Source organism: Thunnus maccoyii, chromosome 5, assembly GCF_910596095.1.
Source record: "Thunnus maccoyii chromosome 5, fThuMac1.1, whole genome shotgun sequence".
Taxonomy (NCBI): domain Eukaryota; kingdom Metazoa; phylum Chordata; class Actinopteri; order Scombriformes; family Scombridae; genus Thunnus; species Thunnus maccoyii.
In genome coordinates, this window is record NC_056537.1 from 13007164 (window position 1) to 13026701 (window position 19538).

General features: G+C 37.9%; 1 protein-coding gene across 1 annotated transcript; it reads left to right on the forward strand.

Annotated features, from left to right (window-relative positions):
* The first annotated feature begins 6179 nt into the window (after positions 1–6179).
* On the forward strand, positions 6180–18933 carry dhtkd1 (dehydrogenase E1 and transketolase domain containing 1). The gene is made up of 17 exons (XM_042412538.1): positions 6180–6451; positions 6740–6892; positions 8058–8269; positions 8384–8578; positions 8792–9061; positions 9916–10087; positions 10244–10442; positions 11370–11682; positions 11772–11856; positions 11948–12087; positions 12240–12390; positions 12596–12702; positions 14072–14236; positions 14317–14399; positions 14598–14764; positions 17742–17827; positions 17932–18933. Exons 1-17 carry the CDS (start codon positions 6280–6282, stop codon positions 18031–18033), a joined length of 2772 nt encoding a protein of 923 aa, XP_042268472.1. The 5' UTR covers positions 6180–6279; the 3' UTR covers positions 18034–18933.
* The last annotated feature ends 605 nt before the right edge of the window (positions 18934–19538 follow it).

The following is a 19538-nucleotide window of genomic DNA, read 5'->3' on the forward strand; positions in this document are numbered from 1 at the left end:
TTATCTCAAAAATTCAGAATTTACGAGTCACAGAAATCACAGGCTGAGCCTTTAAAGAGCTGTGTGATGATTTTCTATTTCTATTACAGACTTGATAAATCGCATGCTGGTCTCTCAGGCATCCAACTAAGTGAACAACAACATTGGATATCTCTATATGCTGATGATATGATCCTTTTCCTGACTCGTCTCAAAGACAGTATTCCAAACCTAATCAAACAATTAGGAGAGTTCTCTGGCTACAAATTAATTACTCAAAATCATTGTTATTATTTCTAAATAAGGATGAACGTCTGACACCACCTATAAAGACACCATTTACAAATGCAAAAAATGGTTTTACCTACCTTGGGGTCAAAATTACACCCAAAGTCAAAACAATCATACCCTCAAACTATGACCCACTAATGAACAGGGTAATGGACAAATTAAATCATTTGACAGTAATGCCAATATCAATGATTGGTTGCATAAATATAATTAAAATGGATATACTGCCAAAGTTCTTCTACCTTTATCAGTCACTCTCTCTCCCAATTTTCAAGTATTTTGAATAAAATCAATAACATTTTCACCAAATTCATTTGGAACAATAATAAAAGCTAGGCTGCGATTTAAGTTGCTTGACTTGCCTCATTAGAGAGGAGGACTTCCATCTTCCAAATCTACAGTAGTACTACTGTTCTGCCCAGTTACACTCTGCTACATTTTACCTTAAAATACCATTAACATCTGGTATTGTGTACACCAACATATTGGAGGCACCCCTGCTATATGTCATTTCTATCCCATATGGGGCATCAATCATTTTAAGCCAGGAAGAGCTGATGGAGGTTTCAAGCTTTGATGTACATAGATGGAAAACTACTTAACTTTTAACTAACTAAAAAAATATGATATAAAAAATACCATCAAAATATAAGGAGTTAATGTCTGAATTACCTTTGACAAATCTTGAAAACCTAACGATTACATATGTAACTAAAAAGGGTCTAGTATCCCTATTCTATTGGACTTTGGTGCCTTATGAGAAGGAATCATCTAAAGACAGACTAGAGGCATGGAGAACAGATATTTGAGAAGATACACATAAAGCAGATCAATACAATAATAAAATTATTACAATAAAAACGGCTTAATGCAAACTTATATCACTGCAGTAAAACTGAATATAATTTTCCCTGATATTCCAGATATTTGTCGTAAATGTTTAGAGGAAAAGGGAACATTGTTTCCTTTTGGGGAAGCATTATGCAGAACATTTCCTGGATGGTGGGTGAGAATTTTCCCCTTGCAAGTGAAGCTTTGCATTCTAGATATACACACAAAGAACTTAGTTTCAGTGTTAATCAGTCAGTGCTGATAGATTTCGGACTTCTCCAGGCCGGGAAAATGATTGCGCTCTTTTGGAAAAATATGCAAATGCGCTCTGCGAGCTTCTAGTTGAAGGAAGCAACGTGCCTCACTTTAGAGAGACTGACATATATTGTTAGAGGAAAAAGAAAACAATTTATAAAAATATGAAAATCTTTCTTAGAATTTTTAGAAAATGAGAATATCCCACCATGAATGTCATCACCACTACTGCTGCTTTTAGTTTTCTTCTTTTATACCTTTGTTTCATATTTCACACTTTTGTGCATCCTGTTTTCTTTACGTGTGAGTATTTTACATGGCTTTTATTTTCCTTTACATTTTTGATTATTTTTTGTATGTGTTTAAAATCTTAATAAAATATTATTTAAAAAAAAAAAGACTTGGTAAGTCAGTTTAATTTAGAATTATCCAGAAACAAACACACTCTAGTTTTGTTTTTAGAATAGATCTTTATTGTCCACCAGGGTGGAAACTTGTCTTCAGCTCACCAAAACATGCAGATGAAGAAAACACATGATTCTTACAAGAAAGAGACAGCGAAGCAGTCATAGACATAGAGCATAGAGACATGGTCACATAACACATGAAAGACAGTTCATGTCTGTGGCTTAGATCTCATCAGTCACTGCGCAGAGTTAAGAATAATGATGGCAGATTATTCTTAGATCTACAATTTAAGTGACCATACTAGGCAGGAAAATAAAAAGTTAAAACACTCACTTTTTACACTGGTCCTGAAATTTGTTGACTAACATCAAGGTTACTGAGTCTACTGAGAAGATGAAGTCGCTGTGAGCATTTCTTGAAAACATTGTCTGTATTTTCAGAGAAGTTCACCAGGCAGTCAAAACTGTACCAAGAAGCTTTCCACAGTTTAAACATGTTGGCCTTCAAGTGAAACTGTATTTTCCCCTTGAATGTAGTCCTCATCCTCTCACATGAAAATAAAATGACAGTTAAGTTTAACTGAACACATACCTAGGCCAACGTAAAATACGACTTCTGAAAGCAACATAGAGTCCTACTTCCGTTGAGTCTCAATGTCTGTTTTGTGTAGAAATGCGGAAATGATCTCTGCCTTTTTAAAAACCATTCATCTCAACAGGAGGTGCTGTGAAATATCTCCACCCAGTGGTGGAAAAACTACATTGTATCAGAAAATACCAAAGTCTTGTTGATTCAATCTTGTGAGCAATGTTGACAATGTGGAAACATTAAATGATGCATTTGAGGTAATAGTTTAAGTAATATAAGAGAAAAAAATCTGTAGAATATTTCTATATAAACATAAAAAACCAGGCATTACATTGATAGTATTCTGTAAATATGTAAATGTTTTTACTACGGGGTGACTGTGGCTCAGGAGGCAGAGTGGGTCATCCACTAATCGGAAGATCAGTGGTTCGATCCTCCTCCAGTCCACATGTCAGAGTGTCCTTGGGCGAGATACTGAACCCCAAATTGCTTCCGAAGGCTGTGCCATTGGTGTGTGAATGGCTGAATGCGGCATGTAGTGTAAAGAGCTTTGAGTGGTTGGAAGACTAGAAAGGCGCTATATAAATGCAGTCCACTTGCCATTTACCACCATGAGATTACTATAAATCCCAATTCCCTGTGTGAAAGTGATCTGAAGTGCTAATCTTCAAACACATTTTTGTCACTCTGATCACTGCACATCACAGTGTGATGAAGAAAAATAAAACACTAACATTAAAAATGCAAAACATACTGTATGCAAGGTATTTCTGCTCTCAGGATGTGGGATCAGCACACACACAGTAGGTATATCCATGGCAGTGTTACAGTGATGATTGCTTAGTTCTTTAAATACATTTCTGTAGCTGTTCAGTTTGTTATGAGCTGGAGTGAAGGAACATTTAGAGAATGATTTGTCTATATTTAGGCAGTGTGACTCTGAGGTGATGTCCACAAGAACACATTTATTCCAGTTTGCACATTTCTTTATTAAGTTGTGATTTCTATACAAAATGGTAATAGAAGGATTAAGTTTCACATGAAAGCAATTGTTCAGTAAAAGGGTAAAAGGTTTAAATATCTAAATTTTAATTATTTAATTACTAAAATTCTGCAATAAATGGCTATAAAATGGCCATTTCCAAACTACTTTCAACAACTTCAAAAGGTTTTAAGATTCTGTTATCACGCAGATTATATATTATATATTAATGAACACTTTGTTGGCTTTGGTGGCTTATTTGACTCTCAACGGTTCTGATCATGAAACTGATGAAACATGATCAAGACTAATCATGTTAATACAGGCTGTTGATATTCTTGCTCAACCACTGTCTCATCTTTTAATCCTTCATACTATTGAAAGGTGGGGCAGCTACAGCCCTACTGTACTGTACTATACTGGTTTTAGAAAACAGCACAATTAAAGAAACTGTAAAGGTGCTAAATGATAATATTGATTCTCTTGATAAGCTTTAGCTGTTTTTATTTATTCATCTGAGACATTTGATACCGCTGGTCATTTTAAACTGGAAATCAGGTGTCAGAGCACTGGATTATCTTTATAAGCAGCAGGCTGGTTTGAATAAACAACTATAGTCCTGTGTCAGAAAGGTGCACCTCAAGATTCTGGACTTATCCTCTTTTCTTTATTATTTATTCAACATTGGTCGAAATGTTGATTTTCACATATATACAGATCAGACCATCACATACTCATACTATGCTTACAGTTAATGAGGCATACGCACTGCTGCAGTTAACTGTTGACAGAGTTCAGTCTCAGCTGTGTGAGCTCAGACTGTCCTTAAATGCTGACAAAATAAAGTTGATGCTGTTCTCATGAAACAGAAACAAAGCTCGAAGCGCCTCTTGTATCACAGGCAAATCGTACCATTACAAGGCAAATAAAATGCGATTGTTTCCTCCTATAAATAATTCTGAATATTTAAGTGAGAATTGTCCGTCCTTTAAAAGACAAAGATTGAAACTAGTTTCTTTATTTCAGGGATAACATTACATTACATTTCATAATTTGATTGCCTAGCATCAAATTCCCTCTTTGTGTTTCCCTGTTGAGCTGCGATGGAAGTATAGTAACAAAAAGAGAGACTTTGGCACTAAAAAGACTGTAACATTGAAAGATATCTACTTGATTTGAGTCATTTGGACGGTTGAAACTTCATATTAGCTTCAGATATACGTTTAAATGCATTTTTGCATTTCCCCCCGCCCCCCATCACCTACATTGTAAGTGTGTTATGAAGAAATCTTCTAATGGCCAGTATAAACAGGAGGAATGATTACAGGTTCAATGTTCATTTGGACACCTGACTGTTTAAGACAGACTAGGCAGACCTTTAACCTCAAATGCTCCAGTGGAGCGAATCAGTAGCCAGGAGGTCGGACTATTGTTGTACTGGACAGAATCCAGGTGTGAATGTGATCACGGTGTTCCTGCAAAAGAGATTAAAACTTGCCTGAATAAATAAAAGTAAAACCCCCCATACCCTGTATAGAAGCATCAGTGTTCATTGTACTTGAGGAAGGTTGGTAGTGTGAGTGGGAAGGATGGACCAGCATGCAGATGTTGATCTTTCAGAAGACAAAAAGGAGAAACAAAAACAATTTCATTAGGTTTATCATTTAGGGTCCTCTGCAGATAATTAGTGGGAAAAACCTTCACAGCCCACACAACACTGGCCCACCTCCGTTTTCCTGGAAAGGGAAAGACAGATCAACTGGTTTCCTGTCTTCTAATACTCTTTATCCCCTGTCACCTGCTGTCTGTGGCCAATCAGGGAGGGTCTCTGCAATTAGTGCCACTTTGACCCAGGTGGCATAAACTCCCCTCATTTGGAGCTAAATGGTTCTCAGTTGTACTTTGATAACAATATTAATCACATTTATCCTCTTAAGAGGCATTATCAAAGTATACATATTGTTAGTGAGGTTGATAAACAAGTAAACATTCCCTTCTTTGGAACTTTAAAGGGGAAGTACACTCGTTCTTAAAGGGTCAGGCAGGTCAGGGAATTAAAGCCTTTATGAGCAGAAAGACATGGATACCAACATTGACTCAAGGAAATTACAGATTGGAAGTGGAGAAAGTAGGGTCCATGACAGCGTTTGTTATCTTTCTCCACTCATTAATTCAAGTCTTTTCTTTAATTGTCAACAGTTACTGTCTACATACCAGAATCAGAATCGGGTTTATGGCCAAGTAGGTTTGCACATACAAGGAATTTGCCTTGGCGTTGTGATGCATAACAGTCAAAAATATGCACAAAAAAGAAAGAATTTACAATAAAAAAATATGTAAAATACATTCTAAGTGAGAAGAGCTGCTACAGGTTTAAATGTTAAATTGAAAAGAATGAGATGAAATGTATAAAATATTGAGACCATATACTATTTATAAGTAAGGGATATTTTAGAACAATAAATAACTAGAAAAGGCAACATATAGAAAAAACAGAAACGCATGGGTGAAATAATTTCTTACCAAAACCACTTGAAATCCTTCTTTCCTTACTGTCGATGGGGTGTGCAGTTTACAAAGAGTACCTGAACGCAGCACCAATCCCGTAGCTGGACACTTGTTGCGCTACGTCACGGGGACTACTTCAATTTCTTCGGAAGTTTTAACTAGCTTAAAAGTAGCTAAAAAGTAATGCACCATTACTCCAAAAATATTCTTGTACATTTATGATATAAACTTAAGCAACAAAAAACAAAAAGTTATCCTCGTGACAGAGTTGAGAAACGAGTCCAGGATCTCTCCTGCCTTCGTTTCAGCCAATAAGCTTCCGATGCGGCGTCTCCTCCCATATCGTCCCTCTGTTGGCAGTATGGCCGCCGTGCAGTAGCCGTTAGTGTGTGCTGCTGTTATATGTAACATTTCTAGCTTCACACTTTAAAATAAACATGTCGGCCGTACTTTTCTTGAAGAAGTCTGTGAGTAGACTTCCGCCGAGTGTCGCTCGGCAGGTCGTCGGCTGTTGTTACCACACGGAGAAAGGTGTGTACGGGTACCGACCCAAACCCTCGGACAGGGACCAGAAACCGCAGAGCGACCGCATCGCTGCTCTGAATCAAGGTCAGTGTGGTACAAATGTGCACTGTGGACAACTTCACATCATCAGATAGAAGAAGAAAACAATCTGGGTGGTGTTAAGATAATGTGAAGACCTCTTAATTCACATTACTTTTCCTGTATTTGTTGTAAACTTTTATTAAATAAATGTATGATTCTTCGTGTAACTGTTTATCACTTGACTTCATGATGTTATAACTTCACATCAGTTTAAGTTAGTCTCTGACATTTAGTGTGTTTTTTGGGACAGATCATCCTGACAGCGGCCTGTTGTTTTGCTTTTTTGCTCAGATCATGGTCTTGTACGTCTGGTGGGGGCATACAGAGCACATGGACACAAGGCTGCTAAAATTAACCCCTTACTGCCCCAAAAGCCTGTAGTTGACAGTATCCCGGAGATCAACATGCTGGCTGGCACCATTAGAGGACAGCTCAACACCTCAGGTACCTGCCAGCAGATACAGACACCTGCAGGAGGCATCCATCAGAGGCTGAGATGATGACAATGTGTACTCCTTCTAACCATATGTTCTTACTTATACATGCAGCATTATGTAACCTAGACTGGTTAAAGGGCTTTTATTGACACCTACAGAGTCACTGTCATTCAAATTTTCAGATGCATTGCAGGATAAACTTCACTGATTGGCAGCAGTGAAACAAGTATTAGTCGATTAATCAATTAGTTGATCGATGGAAAGTTATTCGGCAACATTTTTGATAGTCGATTAATCATTTCTGGTCTTTTTGTTACTTATAAATGCAACATTATGTAACCTAGACTGTGTAAATCACTTTTATTTGCACCTACAGAGTCAGTTTCACTCAAATTTTCAGATGCGTTGCAGGATAAACTTAGCAACTAATTTGATAATCAATTAATCGTTTCTATTTTTTTTCAAGCAAAAATGCCAAATGTTCTTCGGTTTCAGCTTCTCAAATGTTACAGTTTGCTGTCTTTCCTTTTCATATGACAGTAAATTGAATTTCTTTACATTTAGGCTCTTGGTCGAACAAAACAAACACATTGAAGACATTATTTTGGCCTCTGAGAAATTATGAAAGTTATTTTTTTCATTATTTTCTAAAATTTCATAGTCTGAATTATTAATTGGTTAATCAGGAAAATGATCAGCAGATTAATCGATGATGAAAATAATCGTTAGTTGCAGCCCTAAAGTATTCAGATGTTTTTATTGCTATTGTGTTAATGTCCAAGTTTCTCATTTCTCTTTCAAAACATTTTATGTGACTCATTTTATCATTATAATTTATTACTTCTTATTTGGATTATCTAATAATAATATCTCTGTGTATTCTTGTGTTTACAGTGTAAATTATAGTGCTGTATACAGTAATATTATTTTTATTTTCTTTTTTAAAATCATTTTATAAACTGGGGGTTTGAAAACATTAAAGGATCATGTTTTCCTTTTACTCAGGTTAAAATAATAGTTCTTTACACAAAAATAAAACAAAAAACATCGTGCAGTCAAAGAAACCTACTGAGTAAATCAGTCAAAAAATTTCAGAGAATTTTACCCGACAACGATGTGGTCAAATCTCCACATGTAGCTGTTACCGCTGCTCATTGCATGTGATCGTGCAGGACTACGGCACTTGGGCAGGACGGAGGCTTCGGTGGAAGAGGTTCAGGCCTATTTGGAGGAAGCCTACTGTGGCCACTTGTCAGTGGAGACCAGCCAGCTGAGCAGCCTGGAGGAGCAGGAGTGGTTTGCTGACCACTTTGAGGGGCTCAAGAAGAAGAGTTTCACCACTGAGGAGAGGAGGCACCTGGCAAAGATCATGCTGGAGTCTCAGGTAGGTCACAGAACGAGGAGGGTGACATCAACGACAAAAGCAAATGTTTCATATGGGAATGTCATGTATTTCTCATCTGACTATTTCTTATTTTTTTTCTCTCATGATCTGCAGGAATTTGACCACTTCCTGGCCACCAAGTTTGCAACTGTGAAGCGTTACGGAGGAGAAGGAGCAGAGAGCATGATGGGCTTCTTCTATGAGCTTTTCCACCAGTCGGCCCACAGCGGAGTCACCGACATCATCATTGGGATGCCCCACAGAGGCCGACTCAATCTGCTGACAGGCCTGCTGAAGTTCCCACCAGAGGTTAGACAGCCAGTAACGTCACTTCTGCTTGTCCCACAAGGCCAATGCACAGTTTTAAAAAAATCAACCTCCAAAGCAACAAGCCATATGTTTTGCATCTAATGAGACATATATGTTCTCAAATTATTCACGTCCTGACAAGTTGGATTGTTAATTTTACACTACGGTAATAAACAACTCTGTTCTCACAATCTCTCATCTCTCTTTCTCCAGCTCATGTTCCGTAAGATGCGTGGCCTCAGTGAGTTCCCTGAAACCTCTCCCGCCATCGGTGACGTCCTCTCCCATCTCACCTCCTCGGTGGAGCTGGATCTCGGAGCTGAACACCCTCTCCATGTGACCATGCTGCCCAACCCGTCTCACCTCGAGGCCATCAACCCCGTGGCTCAGGGAAAAGCTCGAGCCAGGCAGCAGCTCAGGCAAGAAGGAGACTACTCACCTGAAGACAACGCCCAGCCAGGGGACCAGGTCATCTGTCTGCAGGTACTGGTTCACAACCACTGACGCTTGGATGTGTCACACAGTCAAACTATACTTTAAAAGTAAGGAAACTTGGCCAGTCAGAACTTTTACTACAGACCTATAGTCTGATATAAAGTGATTGATAAAACTGTCAAAACTTTAACATTCATAGAAATTAACTTCAGTTGAACATCACCCAGAGAGTCTTTGTACATTTTACATGTCAATAAAAACAACAACAGAAAAAGAAAGAAAAAAGGAATGTGTGGGATTAACTAATTAAGCATCTTTTAAGCAAACATCTTTGCTCTTTTCTCATTAACCAATGCACTTATTTTATTGAAGACAATCTGGCACATGTAAAGTGCAAACATGTATATTTTGATGCAAATACAAATTGGACATTTCTAAACATTTTCAAAAACCATGCAGCCTTGGTGGAGGTATACAGTTTCTAGTTCTAACATGCAACTGATGGACACTGCTAATTGACCAGACACTATGGTTCATTAGCAAGCATGTTTTAAACAAAATGATCAGATATGACAGTGGTAGAACAAAATTTGCTGTCAGAAACAAGTAAAAAATATTATCATGTCAGTCGATAAACAGCTCGACTATGTGCACCAGAAGATACGTCAGCTGAAAGCCATGTTCTCTATCCTGCTCTGATCCAGCTTCATTTTCAGCCGGAAGCAAATGTCATAACGCCTCCCTGAGTTTATATTCTCTGTTCATCATTGTAGGATGATTGAATTTGTATAATTGTACTAAGCGAAGCAGGAAGCTGTTAAAGACGTCCTCATCAAACCTTCCTGCATAATTAAGTTTTTACCAAAAGTTCATGGCGATCTCGGTTGTTCTCGTCTCCACAGGTCCATGGCGATGGCTCCTTTACTGGTCAAGGGATTGTTCCAGAAACCTTGACCCTCTCAAACCTTCCTCACTACAGAGTCGGTGGGAGCATCCACCTCATCGTGAACAACCAAGTGGGTTACACTACTCCATCGGAGAGAGGGAGATCCTCTCTGTACTGTAGTGACGTTGGTCAGTGAAACTCGTAAACGGCATCAGTTTCTGATTCATAGTTTAGATGACATCATATATTTTAAATGATCCTGATGGCATGAGTTTCTGTTTGTATAAAAACGAGACATGGATTGTGTTTATGATGGGAAACTAACGCTCTCATCTGTATCACAGGTAAGATGGTGAACTGCGCTGTGATCCATGTAAACGGCGATGATGCAGAGGAGGTGCTGCGGGCCACTCGGCTGGCTGTAGATTATCAGCGGCGTTTCAGGAAAGACGTCATCTTGGACCTGATCTGCTACCGTCAGTGGGGTCACAACGAGCTGGATGAGCCTTTCTTTACTAATCCAGCCATGTACAAGATAATCCGGTCAGTTAAATTTATCTTCAAAATATTAACTTTGAGGTTAACAATTGTCCTCAGAGATATAGAATATATATCAGCATATTGGTTTTTAAAAAGTAATATTAGTATAGTATAGTATTTCTTGGTATGTCTGCAAAGCTTGACCTGTTTTGCATCCACATTAGTACTAACATACTATTACAGTATCTATTCTGGTGTCCATATCAATATGTGTTGAGTGTCAGTCATTTAATGCAGACTGATTATTATGTGTTATATTGTGATATTTGTTTTTTTGTGAAAGGTTATATTCTTTTAAATAGTGATATTTTAATTGTCAGTCCGCTGTTGAAACCATCAAAATCTTCACAGCGAGGAAAAAAAACTGGAGAGCTGCTTATCATACTTACATATATCATACAGAACTTAAATGTTGTTTAAGTAACTTGCTCATTAAGTAGCATTTACCAAGAAATTATGTTTCTGATGTGTGTCTGATGGAAGTAAACCTGGGTAATTTGTCTATAACCCTTTGCAGTTTTTTGAGTGTTGTGAAATAATACCAGTTGGGAGCCATAAACTCTTTAAAACCACACCATGGCATATAAGGTTTTATGTGAAAAACAAAAACAAAAAAAAAACCCAACTATTTTCTTCAGATTTGATGCTGTTTCTGCTACCACTTGGTTCCACCAGTGTTATTCTGTCAAGTAGTAAGAGTCTTGCCAGAAATTGCATCCAGACTGGCATTTTGGTGGGAGTGCAGTCAGTATTTGGTTCCAAAACAGAGTAGAAGGCAAGAAAGTGAGTTTTAAAAGCACCAAAAAATCTCTACCTGCAGAATTGAATTGAATCATTGTGCTCTATGGCTGTAACAATATTACTTCTCCTTTGAACGACACTAGAAAATTGTATAATAAGAAAGAAAGAAACCTTGTGTTTTCCCTGCAGCTCCCGTAAGAGCGTCCCTGACTCCTACTCAGACCAGCTGATCTCTGAGGGTCTGATGACTGATGCCGAGCGTGACGAAATCAAGTCCAAATACTACAGCTCGCTCAACGACAAGCTGGCCAACATGACCCTGTACAGCCCTCCACCCACCAACCTGCAGGGCCGCTGGGGGGATCTGGCAGAACCCCAGGCCAGAGTCACCACCTGGGACACGGGTGTCCCTATTCCTCTGCTGCAGTTTGTAGGAGCCAAGTCTGTGGACATCCCGGAGCACATCCAGCTGCACAGCCACCTCGGGAAGACCCATGCACAGGTGAGGCCTTTGTGTATGTCGTGCCTGTCGTTTGTTTCAGCTGCAGCTGCGGATAGATGAGGTTTTGTTCTTCCGGTTTGTGCTCTCAGGCTCGGTTGCAAAAGCTGGAAGAGGGGACCAAACTGGACTGGTCCACAGCAGAGGCTTTGGCTTTCGGCTCCCTCCTCAGCCAAGGTCAGTGTGTCGGAAAACACCTCTGAGAATCATTGCATGTTATCGGATGTTTATAAGATATAGATTTGCAGATTTCAAATTATTGTTGCAGGCTTTAATATTCGTATCAGTGGACAGGACGTGGGAAGAGGCACATTCAGTCAGCGTCATGCCATGGTCGTGTGTCAAGACACCAACGACATGTACATCCCTCTAAACCACATCAGCCCCCAGCAGACAGGTTTCCTGGAGGTAACATCCTTGTAAACCAGATTAAACCATAATCTGTGTCTAAATCATGACATATTTAGCTTGTTCATTCTTACAACCTTTACCCGCCTTTGCAATATGACAGAATAACTTATTTTCACGTGGCGTATTGTGATGTCTTTGTGTGTGTTTAGGTGTGTAACAGCCCGCTGTCTGAGGAGGCGGTGCTTGGATTTGAATATGGGATGAGTATCGCACAGCCGAAGCTCCTTCCCATCTGGGAGGCTCAGTTTGGAGATTTCTTCAACGGAGCGCAGATCATTTTCGATACCTTCATCACTGGAGGTAAACTCCTCACCAGTCCGACATGTTTGCCAACAGATTCACAGTTACTAACATTATCTTGGCCTATGGTCTCTCGGTAATTACAAAAATAAGATTAAAATCTTTTCAAACTTCTAAAATAGTTTAAAAAATATTCAGTTGAGTTTGTTGACCAACACATATTCTTTGGAGAATCCTCGTACATGTCAAACTGTTGTGTCTCCAGGTGAGGCTAAATGGCTGCTACAGTGCGGGATGGTGATCCTGCTGCCTCATGGTTACGATGGAGCAGGACCCGAACACTCGTCCTGCCGCATGGAGCGTTTCCTCCAGGTCTGTTGGACAGTAACTACATGCTGAAATTCATACTAATTCCCTGTTGATTAATGATCAACCAAAAATACCTTTTTTAAAGTGTAATGATAACTTAATGTTTAACCTCCAGCGCAGAGATATCATTTCACTCATATAAGCTCAGTTTTATATATTTTTTTTAATTCATGTTTTTATAAATGATTCAGTTTTTTTGTCCTATTATTTGTCTCATTACAAAGGACAAGCTGGCTTTGAAAACAGCAATAAATGATCAGCAACCACAAAGAAAACATTTCATATTCTAAGATCATTTTAGGCACAACTGTTACGCTGTTCATGTACAGATGCGAAGAAATAAGTAAAATGGCCTCCACAAATAAAATTGCTATTTGATTTTATGATCGATTTGATAAGTGCCATAATGCAGTTGTGTGTGAACTATCCTCAGTACAAGGAAAGGCAATGCGATTGTATTTACAGGCCACTAACAGGTGTAATCAATAGCAAATCAAGAGAACAGAGATAATATGTCTTAATCAGCGGACAAAAAACGTCAGATTGAGGCTTTTTCTAAAATCACTTCTTTATTCTCTCATTCTTTATCTATATAATACGCAGTTTACTCTGTAGTGGGTGGTAAATCCAGATTTCGCTTATGAATCATTGTCACTATGCGTCATCAGTGACAGGTGAAGTTATTTTCACATCAATAAAATGTGACGCATTGCATTGTGGGATTGTTAGCAGAAGATAGTGTGCACAGTGCGTAAATTTTACAGTCAGAATTTTAACACTGAAATAAATATAGTGCAATTCATAGTAAACAGGGTGTGATTTTAGACACAGTCTCTCTGTTTGTTGTGTGAATGTTAAGTGAAAATTGTAATATCATATATACCGAACCCACAAGGCAGCAAAAGAAGTAGTGCACAATCATGTATTGAAAAAAAAATTTGTAAATTTAGATGTCTGTAGTGTCTGAAATAGTTCTATGATTCTGCCATCTAAGACGCTACACACTGTAGTCGTCTATCTAGAATTCTCTGTATGGTGAGAAGTGACTAGAACAATTTTGGACACAGCAACAAAAATAATAACATCCTTTACTCGTAGGTGTGACCAAAATGTGACGTATTTACCGAGGGAGGACACTATCCCACTTTGCTGATCTTGAACTTATCAAAAAACAGTGCGCCTGTGTTTAGAGGGACATTTTTAGACTATTGTTTTCACAGCACAGCTCTGTCTCTGCTGTTATTTGTTATCTGACAACCAGGAGTCTCTGCTACTAAAAATTATATAATCCACATGTTGTGACAAATGTTACAGAGGCTGCAGTTTAACAAGTGGGAGATTAACACTTCAGCTGAATTGTAAATGATTGCAGATGTGTGACAGTAAAGAGGAGGGTGTGGACGGCGACAATGTCAACATGGCCGTGGTAAACCCCACCACCTCTGCCCAGTACTTCCACCTGCTGAGGCGACAGATGATCCGTAACTTCCGAAAACCTCTCATCGTGGTCGGACCCAAGATGCTGTTGAGATTTTCTGTAAGTTATTGTAATGAAGAAACATTTCCAACATCTTATGTCCAACTCAAGAGGCTAAATAATGTTTGTTATATTCCCAGGGGGCTGCGTCCAGTCTGGCTGAAATGGCACCAGGAACATCTTTCAGACCAGTGATAGGTGATACTTCAGTCTCGGCACAAAGGTACAAAAGTCACAACATTTTGGTGATCATGAAAACTCTGAGCCTTTTATTTATTCTGATGGTTTTCAGTGTCTTCAATGCATGGACTAGTTTTTTAAATAGTTGTTATTATAACCTGCTAAAACCTGGAAGATACTTTGATTCCTATAAGTAACCCAAACATCAAAGTCTATACCAATGTTTTGTTGTTCCATGCAGCGTCCAGAAGGTGGTGCTGTGCTCAGGGAAGCATTACTACGCCTTGCTGAAACAGAGGGAGACATCCGCAGCCAACCAGGACACAGCGCTCATCCGTTTGGAGGAGTTGTGTCCGTTCCCACTGGAGGCTCTGCAGCAGGAGCTCAAAAAATACACCAATGCCAAAGGTATGATGACCCTCCACCGACCCCCACTGTCTGACTGACACAGCTCCACTTTTTAATCCTAGCAGGCATGTTGACTTCATAGGGAGCTACAAACAGTTAAATAAGTTAATTTCAGTATATTTTCTTTAGGTTTTCACCGCTCAGTTACAAGAAGAACAGACAGGGTTTGTTTATGAACAAATTAACACCTTCACTAATCTAATTGATCACTTCCTCATTCTGTTTACATAGTCGTGAACATTTCAGTGTAGCGTTAACAAACCGTGAAGGACTTGACTGGTCTGATTTCTGGTCTTCATATCACTTAAAAACCAATGAAGCATCAAAGACAAACACACACTACAATAAACCCACAATAAATACTAATCTGCTGAAGCTGATTATTTACACTTTAGAGCTGTAACTGATGATTTTCTTCAGCAGTTATTTTATTTATCAATTAATGTATGGATTTACATTGTCTATTAACTAATCATGTTGCCTTAAGAACCCATAGTGATATTTTTAACTTGATTATCTTATCTGAAAATCAAAAAATAACCCCAGTGTGTTGTATTTACAGTAACACAACATGTGTTCATGTAAATATATGAGATAGAAAGAGATACAGTGTACTGTTTATTCAGCTCAACATGGTCAGTGTCTTTGTGACCACGCTTCCTCTTTGTTTAGTTTTCCTGTGTTTTGCATATGTCAACATGTTTTTTTTTTTAGGCATTTCCCTTTTCTTACATCACGTAATACTGTAGTCTTTGTGACCGATGCAACAGCACATTTCACACACCAAAGAAAGCCAGTTGTTCTTTACTTACAGAACTAAAATAATTAATGAAACAACACAAAATAATAATAGTAACTGGAGTAAATGTTGTACTGCAGGTACAATGTAGAAAAGAGTTGCCAGAGAGGAAACAGAAAGCAGCGGCAAACAGAAATGTGATTTAAGAGTTAAGAGCTGGATCAGGCCTCAGATCTGGATTGAAATTTTGTTCCACATACTTATGTGACGCAGAGAATTTAAAAGCTGCTTCTCCAGGTTTTGTTTGAATCCTCTTAACTTTGTCCTTTTGAGAACTCTACGCTACTGTTACCGAAGTCTGGCCAACTAAAAATACATATGTGAACTTGTTTTTCCTGGTCTTGCTTAGACAAAAGTCCTTCAGTTGGTGACAATTTTACATGTTATCATTTTTGGAATTGTGTCAAACACAAAATATCCGAAAGATTTAGTAGATTAGGTTGTTTAAAATCTGGAAAAAAAGGAGGCTTAAAGTGAACTCTGATGTTTGACATTAACTTATGTTACTTCACTCTTCTTTTGGAGGAAAGATTTTATTGATACTCTTCAATGCGCTTGTTTAGAGAGTCAGTGGGACTAGTCACTCAATGAGACAGCCGTCGAAATTTGAGCGTCTGGCAGAAAAACAACAACAAAGGCAGCGACGCAAGTGAGTCACAGTAAGCTGAATGCCGCTCAGCAATATGTGTCAACTTAAAAGACAGTCTGACAAACATTTTTACAAGTGACTCTTAAAGACAACGCAAGGCACAAAAAGATTAAATTATGAGCTTCACCTGAGTGGTATTCACTGCAAGGCTGTTAAGTTATTAAGTCTATGTGTTTTTGTTATTTTGTCCACCCATGATAGCTGAGTTACCCTTATCCTAACTCTGACTATCAGTGTTAATATCCTCCTCCTTCCTTACCTGTAAATACGTGCATTAGTGAATCATTAACTGCAGTCAGTGCAGATTATTTTCACTCTTCTGATGAACTGCATCACAGTTACAGCACAACAGTGAATGAAGATTAGAAAACCAAAGTCCTGACGTCACTTCTGGACTCATCGTAGTTTTATAATTGAATGTGATAATCTCTTATTGAGGGTTTCTTTCATCAGTATTCCTGAAAAAGCAAAACAGGGTTCCTTGGGTCTACTATCCTTATTTTAAGATAAATGAGCATCTCCGACATCAGTTTGAATAATTTGTGATTTAAACAAAGTTAAACAACAGTTTTTTTTTTGGCATTCAAAAAACTACAGCACACGTCAAGTTTTACCAGCGTGACAGAGAGTTTATTATACATCATCATTGTCAACAGTTTCTCTCTCATCAATGATCCATCCACTAAAACCTTCTAATTTCATCTTTCCAACTCTGTTAGTTGTAATCTCTGCCATTTAAAAATGTATGTACAATGTAATGAAATATTTGTATATTGATGAGTCCTGGATTTTTCAATTGGGGAGAAGGAGTAAATAATAATAATAAACTTTATTTATATAGCACTTTGCACTTTTCAAAGTGCTTCACAAATATAAATAAAAGCTGAAATAAAAAAAGATTTTAAATGCATATAAAATAAACAAATATGTGTACATATACATATGCACACATACAAATGTAAACATACAGTACATATGTACATACATATAATACATACACACAAACAAACCTACATATATACATACAGATGTATATAAAATCAAATATATGAGAAAGAAACAGAAATAAAACACACATTACAAAAAGCTTTCCGATAAAAGAAAAGATTTGAAAATGTCATTTTAAGGATTTTTAAAGAAGTAGTTGAACTTTTTTGTGGACAAACCATATGAGACATAAAACCTAACAAATTATTAGTCAAAGTAGAGTATTTTTATGCATATTTTTTGTTTGTTTACAATAATTGTCAAGACAAATAGTCTGAATTGTTTTTAAATATTGTAAAGTATGTCTATGTTGTAGGTTGTTTAGTAATTTGTACTATTATAAATGTCAGTGTGATTTTTAAAAGAGGTTTCATGTTCTCTGAAACAAAACCTGGAAGTTCTGGTTTCACTTCATCTCTGCTGCGTTGTTTCCACCTGCTCAAATACAGTAAAGCAAATCCAGTGTCTTTCACTGGGAAAAACACTGTGACTCACGTCCTCTTTTACTTTCAATTGTAATTCATAAAAAAATGTACCCACAGAGTTCGTTTGGAGTCAGGAGGAGCCTCAGAACATGGGTCCCTGGTCTTTTATCTCTCCAAGGTTTGAGAAGCAGCTGGCCTGCAGGGTGAGCAGCGTTTCATATAATACAATATAAAGTATAAAGCATTACGGTTTGGAAATGAATTGTTGATATTAAACACGCCAGACTGTCTCCTTTGTCCTTCTCAGCTCCGGTTAGTGAGCCGACCAGCTCTGCCCGCCCCCGCTGTGGGCATCGGGACCCTCCACCAGCAGCAGCAAGAGGCCATCCTCACTGCTACCTTCTCCTAAGACCTGGACCGAAATAAACACTACACAACGATCAGAGCTACACTACCAGCTGTATCTGCTGTGATCCTCCCACTGTCATTGCTAAAAGTGCAGGGCTGCTGCACGGCAGATACACGGGACCTTTAGATGATGCGGATGTGCTGTTTTGAAATAAGTTGGCCAATAATATATAGATTAAAAGGAAGTGTTAAAGAGAGTAGGGTTGATAATTTTATTTGTACTCTTATAGTCAAATACAGGTTTTAATTGTAAGTTTATGTTGTTTGAAGGATCATATCTGTTATTTTCCCCTTTCTCTCATTCGACATGCCTATATTCTTTGTTTGTTTAGTCACAAGACAAAAAGACAACTGCTCATTTGATTCAGATCTGAATCGAGGCCTTAGAGACAACGTTTACAATATGATTGTAGTTAAGAAGCACTTTTAGCTGACCGTCGTGTTTCTAGCACCGGATACTGTTATCTCGCTCGTGTCTGTACGGGCTCCATGTTTGAGGAATCATAATTGTTAAGTCAGAGTTCTTCATTTTTATACTGCTCTGAACAGAAAATATCAGTATAAGTTGTTTAAAACCTCATTGGAATATTTATATAAGAGTGGGAGTATTTTAAAGGACATTAACTGGCATTAAACGAGGATGTGAAACTGTTTGCAAACAAAGAGAGTTGTTACCACTGAGACTGTTAAATGTGTAGCCATTACTTGCCTACCTTAAGTTAGGTGCAGTATATTTTACCATTTCATGGTACGCATTTGGGTTAAGAAGTACATAATCATTTCCAATATTTAATTATGGTTTGAACTCACAGTAATGGCATTAAAGGGCTGATGTAAATAAACCAAATCAGAATATTCACATGGAAATATTTTCAAATAAATCTATTTTCACGGTTGTGCATAGTGTTTCTTTTCACCTCATTTTATGATTATATGAGATATATGTCAAGGTTTACATGGAGTATGGTAATATGGAGATAGTGTCCTTTAAGTACTTGTTACCTTTGATAATTTTTTGCTTTATAATAATATAATAAACATTTATGTAGCACCTTTTATGCACAAAATGCAGCTTAACAAATATTCCCAAAGCAGACAATTTAAAACAACAGTTAAAATCTTGAAATTCATTTAAAAAGAGATCACCGTTTAACACCTAGAGTTCATGATCTCCACGGGGATCTACAACTGTGAAAGGTCTTTGAAAAAATATATAACTGGTTGCTAAGCTGCAAACATGCAGAAAACCACAATACATGCGTTTTGTCTGAAGGAAGTTCCCTCGGTGTGACTCACTATTAGAGTAAATTTAGTTAACCCACAGTTTGAAGCGTGAATACAGAGTGTGGTTTGATTGTGTGAGGAAAGGCAAGTTTATTTGTACAGTACCTTTCAACAACGAGGCAGTGCTTTACATAGACTAAAACATAAAGGGCATCAAGACAGGATGTAAAAGACGTTATAAAAAGGTGTTTGAATAGAATTTTAAAAGAGTTAAAAAGAGAA

What these genes read in the sequence shown, in the direction of transcription:
- dhtkd1 (XM_042412538.1), top strand. Translation starts at nt 6,280, where the DNA reads ATGTCGGCCGTACTTTTCTTGAAGAAGTCTGTGAGTAGACTTCCGCCG. An exon ending in TCTGTACTGTAGTGACGTTG is followed by an intron (nt 10,088 to 10,243) that starts GTCAGTGAAACT and finishes TCTGTATCACAG; the next exon opens with GTAAGATGGTGAACTGCGCT. An exon ending in CGGCTCCCTCCTCAGCCAAG is followed by an intron (nt 11,857 to 11,947) that starts GTCAGTGTGTCG and finishes TTATTGTTGCAG; the next exon opens with GCTTTAATATTCGTATCAGT.